Raw genomic sequence first — 11,954 nt, forward strand, 5'->3', positions numbered from 1 at the left:
TCTCAATAAGCAGCAAGGCAGTTTTTAATTCGGGGACTTTTCCTCCCGGAGTATTTTTTCCTCATACGCGTGGAATACACAAGTAGCAGACACGAGGAGACACGCAAAGAGAAATCCGGGGACTTCGGTGTATTCATCGCAAAACTAACTTGAATTATTGCGATCAACAAAGGAGAACACTACCCTAATTTTTTGGACGCGAGGTTTTGTTCATCGGTGGAGATAGATTTTAGGTATCAAGGAGGACCTTTTTGAACTTTGTGCTGATACTAGCTTGGGAACAAGACAAAACAAATTTACTGTCCAAGCAAAATCGTTGAGTTTATCAGTACAAGTACTATGCAACTCGAAAAACACTTCCATTAACTTTATTTCTCGTTTCAGGGCTTGCTCTAAACATCCGCTCTTCAGTTAAATTTCTTTAGGAAACTACAAAAATACTTCTGTGCGCAACTCATCGATATGGATTAAATGGCAAACTTTTACTTTTTTAATTTAACACCTTGGGCGTAATCGGCGAGTCTTTGCCAAGAACAACCAAATGCACCGATTACTACACCCAGGGAATTTAACCTTTTTAAGGTTAAAACCCTTTCGGGGGTGGGGGGAGTGACAGTGACGAATTTTACTCCAACGCCAGAAGACTTAACTTGTCAATGGAGAACCCCTTACTCACTCAAACACGAACACGAGTTTTCACTTAAAAAGTGTTCCTTCTTTCTGAGAAAATAAGCGCTAACCAAGAGTGAATTAGATACGAGTGTTTATCTATCACTTTGCGGTCTTGCCCGAGCACGGATACACTTTGCGCCCGAAACAAAGGGCCGCCAATTTCAACCAATCAGAAGAAGCCATGTCACGCGTGACTGCTTCTACCATGTTTTTCGCGGGAACGGGTATTCTAAAAATAAACACATGTGTGACTGAGCTGGGGACCCCACCCACGCCGTAACAACACTCTTTACCTAATTCAATCTAACGTTAAGTCAGTTGTTCAAGTGCCTGAGAAAGTCTTTATCCAGAGTACGAAATATACTTTACGCTAAATGTTGGCCAAAGCTTTGTACACACACGCCTTCTCTCAAATGTGCTTAGAGTTGTCATATTCACGGTTCAGTGAGCAAATAAAATCTTTACACAGATTGGAACTGTCGGATTGCGACTTATCCACTGGATACAGTTGTCAGGCCTTTAAACAACTGCCGCTAGAAGTATCAAAACATATGTCAAAAGATAAGTTCACTTCCAAGCTGGAAAATAGGGAGAGACTATTCTTCATTTGACGTTACAAACTGCTTCGTATTATTGTTTACAAATAATTTTTGCACTGCAGTTTTTACCTGTAACGTCAAACGAGAAAGTGAATCGTGACCCCAAGTGCTCGGTCATGCATCAAACTTTCCCCAGATTTACGTGACAGAAATTAAAGGATTTTGTCAAATCATTTTTTGTGCAGATTTACTAAGAAACTAATTCTTTTCAAGCGAAAAAAATTAGGGCTTAGTGCACTTTTACCTCGAGAGCGGCCCAGATCTGTTCAAAACAAATGTCTTCGTAGCACAGATAACGCTTTGGCTAACAGTGCCCTTGACAAGGTTAATGTATTTAAATTTCCCGGCTATCGCCGAGGATGCAGTTTTTCCAGAAGTATCGAGACAAGAGCATTATCGTTGTTATAAGAGTCCACTTTAACGTTATGCTAACATCTGTGGCTCGTAGTAAACAATTCTCTCTTTCAAGATTCTTTTGTGCACAGCTACCGAAAAATCTGAGCCCCAGAGCACGAGAAAAGAATAACTTTCCAGGAGTGACCAGCACTTTACCATGGAAGACAAACTGACAGCGCACAACTTGTTGCTTGTAAAAAGAAGATCATTATATATTAAACTCTTCACCGTATCTTTTTGCCAGAGAAAGCAACTCTAAATCCCATGGAAGTATTATAAGACTGAGACCGTAACCCACAACGTGGCAGCTGTGCTGAAAAGAACTTGTGCAGTGAAGCACGTTAGTTCAAGCGAAGCGCAGCACAGACAATACGATAGTTAAAAAACATTAAGACTTCGCAAGCTTTTTCCTCAATTCGTTACCAGCACGAAGAAACCGCCTACCACGACAATACCACTGAGTCGTCCACCATCGTGGAAAGAGAAATATTGTTTAAACCTGTTAACAACACCACTCCTGCTTTTTCTCCACGAAACTTGTTCTTCAGTTGTGTAATAACGAAGCGAAAACGCGCGTTTCCCTGGCCATTTTCTTGGACGCATTTTCACTCATTTCTACGCGTCCACGGGGTTCGATTTCACTAGGGGGCGTCGTTTGGCAGACAGCCTAGTCTGCCTAGATCTGACTGACTCGTCGTCATACCCCGTTTCCGGCCCTCGAGAGGAAAGGTTCTCATTCGAAGACACTACAGAGCCACTCTGTGAAGTGCTCCACTGTCCACTAGCGGGTTTTTTCCATTCTGGCGTCCCCGTATAACGCATGGCAATTTTCTGTTCGTCCAACAAAAAACTTTGCTCCGAAGTTGCTTCATCGTCCGTTAGCTTTGCTTCGTTTAAGCTCAACTGACTTCGTCTTCTGCGAGGTGATAACGATTCAGGTTCTTGTTTTTGCCAAACAACTTCCGTATCTGCCCGCTCAAGCCCGGAATCAACTGGTAGCGAGTAAGCTTCAGATTCAGCTCCCCCCGAAGACGGATCACTTTCAGATGCCGTAGAATTCTGTTGAGATATTGGTCCGGGGGGTGTCAATCCACCAACTGTCTCCTTTGAACCAGTTAAACTTTCCTCTGTCACGTCCGACAGTTGTCTCCGATCAGGGACAAGAACACGTGACAAAGCCGAGTTCGTACCTACGTCGCCGACGGGCAAGCCATCTAATTGGTTAATACTCTGGCGATCTCCACTAGACAAGCTCCCGTACATTGAGCTTTGAGAAACTGGCGGTGAGCTTTGAGACCGATCATAGACAGATAACGAACTTTGCCCCGATTCAGGGTCGCTTAGTGTCACGAACGGAATGTCTGAACTGTCCGTCGCGTGGGAAGTAACGCTTATCTGCGCTCGAACGTCCAATGGATCCGAATGTGCCCGTGACACTGAAGAACGCCTTGACGACACACCGTCGGCATGTCCTCGGAACAGGTCGTACGAGTTGCTTCCTCCCGAAGGACAACATCGTGTGTTTTGCATATTCTGTAGAATCTGCATCACCGTCTCTAGCTTGGAGTCCATTGAATTTACCTGGAAATAAAAATGCAATAAAAAGATTTTCCAATGGAAGTCAAACTTGCTTCACGATTTCTTTGGTTGTGGGTTATTTAATTTCGTGCAGTCGCTTTACAATCTCAGCCCACTGGCGAATGTCAGGCTGAAATGGCAGCTGGCCAAAACTATTTTAGTCAAACTCCAAAACACTAAAGACGTCTGTGCATCAAATAAGACCAAAAAAGGATGCTGTTGTTTTGTTGTCAATAACCATTGAGGTTCACTGAAGCTGTTTTTTATTGTTTGCTGCTGAGGGTGAAGAGGATGGAAATGGATTGAACTTGAAAAAACTGGCTTTTTTTTTTTTGTTAAAGTTTGGAGACGGTGTCTTCAGAAAGTCGTCAAAAATGAAATACGAATAGCTCTTTGTACCATGCATATGTTTCATATCTTGTCAGTGGGTTGTCAGGAACGTTGTACGTTTGGGCTATAGTACTAATTTAGATTTTTACCCAGTTTTGACCTAAAACAGCAATTTCGTGGTTTCCAAAAAGCCGCTGCCTGTCGTCTTGCCGTTTGCTCTTGGCCACGACCAAAAGTTTAAATTCTCTTTCTTTTACCTGTTGTTCGACTCGGGCAAGCCGACTGCTTATTCCTGCTTTTTCCAGAGACTCGCCGTCAACTGAAAACAATGAAAATAGGCCACTGATGTCAGCTTTTGTTTCATGCCTTAGCCAATAGGGCCTCTTTACACGACCCCGGGTTGAATCACCGCGGCGGGTAACCCTTTTGAAGTCAAATGCTTATAAGCGTTTACATGAAAACAGTAGTCTAGCCGGGTAACCCTTCTCGAGACTCGGGTTGACCCGGCTAGAAGGGTTGAAATTTCTTCAACTTCTTCATGTAAACAGTGGCCCATCTGACCCGGGATCGTTTGAACGTCACTCTTTTTGCGGCTCAGCTTTCTTGTTCATGCGCAGCCTGCAGCAAAATGGCGGTGGCGAATGGGCATGAAGAGCGTGTGGAAAAAGAACGTCAACTTGGCAGTGGAATCACTTGATGACTGAACATCTTATTTCGAAACATTGATCAAATGGCTGATAACGTTACTACAAATTTTTCAACCGAGCAAAAAAGAAACTGACCCGGGTGCAGCCGAGATGACCCAACCCTCACCCAGCCCGGGTTCGTGTAAACGTATGATTCGAGGCTGAACTAACCCGGCTCGGCGTCCAACTCGGGCTCGTGTAAAGCGGCCCTCAGCCATAACTTCGTTAGAAACCCATACCTAGGAGTGTACAACTTCATTGTATTTGTGCAACAGCGGTTTTACAGACCGAGTTATTCTTAGATTCATTTTCACGTGAAACCAGATCTTTCCAGCCAATCACAAGTCTTTCGTGAGAAATTAATACCCATAATACCCATGAGATTGAGAATGGTCAATCGTGCACGACCAATCTTATTTAAGAACTCGTCTGAAATGATCGCTTCATCTGTAAAAATGTCGTTGCATAGACCTTATTCATAAATGGAGCTCAATTTATAATTCTTTTGTCCAGGTGCAAATTAGCCTACCAAGCCTCGATACCATACAGTGAATTGAAAAGAATTCTTGCTCTAAAATGAGGCTTGGTAGGCTAATTTGCACGTGAACAAAAGAATTATAAATGTGACCACCATTTATGAATAAGGTCTAGACCTAGTATACAATGTTTTCACTTGACATCACGGCGGCCATGTTAGTGTACCTGAAAAAAAAGGAATGGCGGCCATGATGATGTACCAAACTAATCCTCAGGGAATTAAGCTCTATTTTTATTTTTACTTCCTTTTGTTTCAGCAATCCAATATGGCTGCTGGTCACGTGAATGAAAACGCTCCATTGGAGTTGTAGGCTACTGGTTACGGGTCCCTGCTTCATGTAATTTCTCCATATAATATGAACAAAACCAAGAGAAAATGAAGGGACAGAGAGGGAGGCCCAGGGCGTTGGCCGGGATATGTCATGTCCACGAAAGTTATTTTTAGAAGAGCGGAAGTCTTTGTTCTAGCGGAAGTCTGTCTTCCGAGACGTCCGCGTGCAGTGTTGTCTCGCTCACAGGTTTTTAGTGAAAAGAGAAAATGGCGGCGCACGTGGAAGGCTGATGAATATTTTTCTTTCAAACATCAGACCGAGGTTAGCCGATCGTCTAAAAATAACTTTCGTGGACATGACATATCCCAAGGGCTGAACCGAGAGCCTCCCTCTCTGTCCCCTCATTTTCTCTTGACAAAACTTGATGGCTCGAGAGTCGTCCCCAATCTCGACCCCAGAGCTCTTCTCTTGACTAAGGAAGAGAAGAGCTCTGGGGAACCCTGAAACAAAGTGTCTTCTCATTGGTTTTCGTGAAGAACAATCAAAAGCGTCTCTAATTGGTGCAGTCATGTTAGCACGAGGAGTGAGCAGGCGCCGTAAGGTTCAAATAGCAAATATTTAGCTATAAGAACCCTACGGCGCATGTTCTCCCACAATAGTTTCCCAGAGCCTTGGGTCGATCCAAGGCTCTAGTGACGAGAATGGAGTCGTCCCGAAAAAGACTGTTGTTAGTGACAATTGGGAGCTTGCGCAATGATGACGACGACGAGGACAGCTACGTGAACGCCATGCATGAAACAATACGCTTAATGAACAAAACCAACGGCTCTGCACGCGCCGGCATGTGCGTTTTACATTATGGTACGTTTCCTTGCCGTTCTCGTCGTCGCAACGACGTCCGTTTACACGCACAAATTTCATACTTGACAATTTGACCCTATTTATACAAGCAATTTTTCCTTGTCAAGGGAAAGTTGCCAAGTAAAACCTGCCCGTGTAAACGGGGCTTACGTATGGGAAATCGTATGAAAGCGAGTGCATTTTTTGATTTACAGACCATATTCATATATATGGCGGCCAAGATTTTTTTTTTGTTCTTCTTTATGCTAATCATCCTCACTGGCCTCGTTAGCACGGACAAAATTCAAAAGAACTTTTGCTCCAAAGTGAGGCTAGCAAGGATGATTACCACAAAGACAAAACAATAGTTTCTTGGCCGCCACTGATTAATACGGTCTATGGGCACGAGTGATGTTTTAAAGTTCTCTAAAATTGCACTCACGGAATTTTAGAGAACTTTCAAAGCATCACGAGTGACCATAAATCACAAATTCATACGATTTTTTAGTTATCTTATTTCATAAGTATAGAGATTTACGTACATTTCTGTGATAAAATAAAAATGTCATACGATGTTTTCACTAGTGAAAAATTGTCGTATCGCCCCTTTGATTGGTCGGACGATTTTTTTTCACGAGTGAAAAATTGTTGTATCAGCCTTTTGATTGGCTAATATTATGTTGAACTTTGGCGCGAGTGGCCTGTGCACCGACAGCGGGAGTAAACTTTGTAAACATGGCGGCCGACTGGTGTATGGTTTTCAAGGTTTAGTTTTCTCTACAAAATACTTCACAGGATCTTAAAAAGTTTAAAAACTGCTCAAGCGAGGTATGGAAGGTAAAGATTTCTTTTATGTCAATATTTGTTTGGGGCTTTTGACCACGATCGATGGTTTGATAGCCTCTCCGTTAACACTTAACTCGTTAACTTCATGATCTCTGTACTTATATAATAAACAAATTACTTCATGGTTGGCTCGTTTGTACGATTTTTATTTCTCACTAGTTGTGAAGAATAGTTAAACTCACTCGTTCGCTTCGCTCACTCGTTTGTTTACGAGATCCTTCAGAACTCGTGAATAAAAAGCGTGGCACTCACCAACCATGAAGTAATCTATGTATCTACTCAACAAAATTGTTCCATCGTTGTGCTTCCATAGCAACTTTCGTATTGCCCTCTGCAAAGGCGCCCGCAAACGAAGAAATAATGAGGAAACAAAATGTTTCTGAACAAATTCAGAAACACTTTTGCTTCCGCAACAAATGTTTCCTGGGGCCGCAGAAGGGGAAACATTTACTTCCGCAACAATGTTTCCGCAACATTGTTTCTTCGTTTGCGAGCGCCTTAAAAGTCTGTTGTACTCTATTACCTATTTATGTACGTCATTGACAAATCAGAAACGCGATATTCTGTTGACTATATAATACAGAAAATTTACCAACTAGAAGATATCGTCCGATATGACAGTGAACAACTGATATTCATCCCCTTGAAAGGGGTTAACACAATGCGACCAAGCTTTTTAAGGTAGACAATGCAAAAATGATGAAAAAGTCATGTCCTACCTCCATTTTCCGTCCTGTTGCAAAAAGCTTTGTCAACCCTATAAGGAAAATAAAACCATGATAATTCTAGGAAGAAGAAGTTTTAATAAAGTGCCCCTGTGATCAAAAAGATCGTTTCCTTTGTTTCTTCAGATTTTGAAAGTGTGTTTGCTTAACACCTGACTGGCAAAATTTTGATCTTTGATTTTTATCGAAACGCCGTTTACTTTGAGTGTAAGTTTTGGATTTCACGGTCTGTCATTACTCACGTTCAAAACTGACCGAATGGACCTCAGAGGGTTGAATCCAGGGGAAAGTGACGTCAAAGGCTTACTAGCTTAACATTTCAGCATGTGAATGCAGCATATTATATATGCAAGAGGAGACTTTTAAAGTCTGATTATATATGCAAGACGCGTCTGAAAGCCCAAAACAACCGTGCTGCATATTAGTTCTGCCGAGTACACATGCATTGCATTCTTAAGTGGTCTTCACACGGCAAACTTGAGTTTGCAAACTCAAGCTGGTGTGTGTGAACGGCACAAAAACAGACGGCAAACACGTTGGCAAACTGTTGGCGACGAATAGAACTTGTCTCTATTCTCGCCAATAGTTTGCCAACATGTTTGACAACTGTTGTTGTGTCTTTCACCCACACACCAACTTGAGTTTTCCAACACGAGTTTGCAAACTAAAGTTTGCTTTGTGAAGGCCGCTTAAAACTAGTGAGCCTTTGACGTCATTTTCTCCTCGATCAAGAACTCTAAAGAACTTAAAATTAGTAATGGCGGATCATTAAATAGGAAAATTCCCGTTAAAATAAATAAGTTAGAATTACAGCGATTACCAAATTTGAACCTCTGTAAGTCTGCCATGGAAGCTATATTTCAGCGCTACAATGCCTTTTAAAAGCCATCTGTACTGACATTATTTTCATGAAGTATAAAGAACAGATTCAAGCTAGAACGACCGTAAACGTATTTTACGATTTCTTACAAATCCTTCTAATCAAAATAATGCAAATTGCCCTTAAGTTAGAAGCGAGATGACAAGATCTATAATTCTACTTTATAGACGTCATACCTCCTTTGCTGGCCTAATTTTCTGTTGGACGAATCACAGCAATAAACTCCTCATTAAAATCTGCCGCAAATGTCCCATTGTAGCAGCGCTTCAGCGGTTCAAATTCGGCCAAAATCCCATACACTCATTGTAATTTTAGCCGTGTTTCCCCGGCCCAAACCAATTTAGAGAGGTTAAGCATGACGTTTACGCCACACGGCAAACGTCAGAGTGAAATTGGGAGTTTTGCCAAAAATGTGAGAACCCTACTTGATATTAGCTCATTTCTGTCACGCTTTTATGATAAGCAGGAGCCTACCGTTTCCCGTTTGACGTTGGCCGTAAACGTCACGCTTAACCTCTCTAATATGGCGGCGTCATTAACCGTGAAAATCATGTCTGTTGTTGCATGAACCTAGTCTAACAGCTTAGCTCGTACCAATCTGCTATAGTTCAGCGGCTGGCAGACGGTGGTCTATTTTTCTGATATCACCTACTTTGCTTGAAGATTTTTGACTCTTGACAACATTTCAACGTGTCCTGTCGAGTACTGTTCAATGACATCTTTCACATCGTAAGGTCGCCTTGCCTCCTAAATCATGCAAGGAGGAAGCTAACAATTAAAGCAATAACTTTGAAACTTTACAGTTACACAATTTCAAAACTTAAAACCCGCATTGTTTAAGGTTCAATTCGAGCCCGAACCATAAATTGAAACGGTAAAAGACAGGGAGCGGTGTCGAGGCCCAAGGAAGCGAGGGCTGTAGCTCACTCATTGATTATATTTCTGGGCATGATATTTGAATCAAGAGAGAACAAGAAAGCATGGTTAATTTGAATTAGAGAACAAGGGAACATAAACCCAATTTAGGGATAAAAAAGCTGAGAACTAGTTTGGAAGTAACTTCGGGAAGGAAACACAAACAAATTGTTAAAGGGAACACGGTCCCGTTAAAGTTGTTCTTACCTTGAATTTTCGAATTGCTACCCGAAGTTTTAAGATTCTAATGAGTCGAATCGCCAGTTTTTGAGCCTTGCTCAACCTGCGAGAGAATGACAGGAGATAATTTTACATTCCACTGACAGGTCTGTTTTTACAAAAATGCTTGTTTTCTTGTCGGTAACGAATGAATATTTTTATTCCCACTAGCGTTTTTTTTTCCTGACACTGCTACCTTTCTACCTAATATCGATTTGGAATTTAGGTATGAAATGTCATAATCTTCAACTCCACCCAAGAAACAAGGCCCTTGTCAAACGATGGGTCTCCATTTTTAAATCCGTTTTCATCGGACGTATGCGCTTTGCGTTTTCCAACAAAAATTATAAAATTAGGATAGTACGTGCACTCTCATTGGTCAATAGCTGTGTTTAGATGAGAGTACACGAGTTTTGATTGGTTATGTAGTCAGACGCACGTTTTGATTGGCTGGTAGGAAATATGAGCATGTATCAAGGAAATCTGTTTCAATCAAGACGAACAAAAAACCAGCATTTTCCTTCATTTGTAGACTTCTCTTTGAGAACTATTTTATAAAAGCAATGGGGGACTTTTTCCGTGTTTCCATAGCCTCATCTAAACACTCGGGGGAGTTGGGAGATTCTCGACAGTTATGCAAACCCGAGAGACGCAGTCGAGGGTTTCCATAACTGTCTTGAATTCTCCCCCCTCCCCCGAGTGTTAAGATGAGCCTATTGAAACACGGAAAACGTCCTCTATTGCTTAATTAGTTTTTTTAAGCTAAAGTTTCTAAAGGCGTTGTTGCATTGCGCAACTTTCGGTGCAAATTGTCTCGCAAAGTCATTGCGCTCCACCCCCTCCACAGAGGGGTTTTACGCGACGACACAAAACACGGCAGCAAGAGACGGAAAACCCTGAAGATGAAGTTGACAGTGGTGGCTAAACGGTCAACCATGTATCCCAACACTAGATTGTTCAAGCCAAACAAAAAAACAGAAAATAAACTGCTTAAAAATATATAAACTTACTCAATACAAGGTATTTCTCCTTCTTGCTGTAAGGCCAACAATGCATTCTCATCTGAAAAGATGTACCGATCAACGAAGTTGTTAGTTTCTCCAAATTTAAAAACAGATTAACCCTTCGCCTGGTAAGAGTGCAACTTATAGATTTTGCTCTGTCTAGCGCCAGTCCAAGGGGAACTCTTTTGGGGAGGAAAGATTAGCTTCGAGATTACGAAATTTTTGAGAAATTTTTCATATTTTTATGACAAGCATCCTTCCCTCTGTTGTTACAACGGCAAACCCAAAGTTAAATCTGTAAAAGCCTTGCTGTTTAAAGCAAACTACTACACTTCAAAACCGTTTATTTTGCCATGTTATTTAAAAAAGGACTTTCAAAGAAAATTACATTACAAGGTGAGGCCCATTTTACAACTGAGTTTAGAATTTCTGAAGGCAAATTCTAACGGCTCGATTAAAAGAAGGTAAATGCTGCTTTACAACTTTTTTTGTCGAGTTTAACTTGACGTTATTTAAAAGAAATTAGTTGAATTGTTCATTTTAAAAAATGAAGACATTGGTTACCCTCAGTTATTATAAAAGCGAGTTTACAATAATGGCCTATTTCGGAATTCCCTTCCCTCTTTCCTTTAAAGCAAGTCCAAATGCAAAAATTTTCCTTTTGAAAATTAATTACGGACACAGATATCTGGAATTTGGATTCGCCTTCAAAGTGAGGCTATCAGCAACTAAGAAAGACCTCTTCCTAGTAAAAAAAACAAGTCGGTCTTTTTAACCGTGATGAGTGGCTTGAATGAAAGAAATTCGAATGTAGCTTAAAAAGTTACAATTCAATAACCCAACGACTTTCCTGACGAAGACATACAAGACAGGAGGGGTGAAACACTGGCTCTTTGAATTGTTATTTTTTAAGTTACATGTACGTTCGAATTTCTTCAAGCCACAGAAGCATCAATATATGTATGATAACATTAATAACTTCTGCTTTTTATATCAAAAACAAATTTTGAAAAATAACCCGAATACTCCGCAGAGCATTCTTTAGTAAAGGCCCAGTAATACGGACAACAATTTCCGTGCAACTTGTCGCGCAACAATGTTGCGTTGCAAGTTGAGATGGTTTGTTGCGCGCATTACTACCTTCTTGCGCAAAAATTTTTTTATGTTGCAAAAAGGAGATATCGCTTTTACTTTTTGCAACATGAAGATTTGTTGCACGAGGAGGTGGAAATACGCGCAACAAACAATCTCAACTCGATAAGCAACATTGTTGCGCGACAAGTTCACGGAAAATGTTGCCAGTATTACTGGGCCTTAAATTCTTTCTTAGCGTTTCAACATACTTAGCGGCATAACTGCCTTTCATGTCATTAGCTGTCATTAGTTATTGAGCCTTCAGTTAATTTAACGCTTTAGCCCTCGACAAACCTCAGTCTGCACTTACCACCCAAAAGA

General features: G+C 41.2%; 1 protein-coding gene across 6 annotated transcripts in view; it reads right to left on the reverse strand.

Annotated features, from left to right (window-relative positions):
* Nucleotides 1-346: 346 nt before the first annotated feature.
* Nucleotides 347-11,954, reverse strand: part of LOC138004421 (potassium voltage-gated channel subfamily KQT member 1-like) — a 34,852-nt gene continuing 23,244 nt past the window's right edge. For 4 of the 6 annotated variants that reach the window (XM_068850922.1, XM_068850921.1, XM_068850925.1 and 1 more), the window contains 7 exons: nucleotides 11,944-11,954; nucleotides 10,506-10,557; nucleotides 9,484-9,559; nucleotides 9,014-9,108; nucleotides 7,476-7,513; nucleotides 3,833-3,894; nucleotides 347-3,248 (listed from right to left, as the gene is read on the reverse strand). The exon at nucleotides 11,944-11,954 is cut by the window's right edge. In XM_068850922.1, the coding sequence (XP_068707023.1) occupies nucleotides 2,283-3,248; nucleotides 3,833-3,894; nucleotides 7,476-7,513; nucleotides 9,014-9,108; nucleotides 9,484-9,559; nucleotides 10,506-10,557; nucleotides 11,944-11,954 (1,300 nt within the window). In that variant the 3' untranslated portion in view covers nucleotides 347-2,282. The remainder of the gene's footprint in view (nucleotides 3,249-3,832; nucleotides 3,895-7,475; nucleotides 7,514-9,013; nucleotides 9,109-9,483; nucleotides 9,560-10,505; nucleotides 10,558-11,943) is intronic. The other 2 variants (XM_068850926.1, XM_068850923.1) reach the window with 1 other exon arrangement.

Source organism: Montipora foliosa, chromosome 5 (assembly GCF_036669935.1).
Source record: "Montipora foliosa isolate CH-2021 chromosome 5, ASM3666993v2, whole genome shotgun sequence".
Classification (NCBI taxonomy): Eukaryota; Metazoa; Cnidaria; class Anthozoa; order Scleractinia; family Acroporidae; genus Montipora; species Montipora foliosa.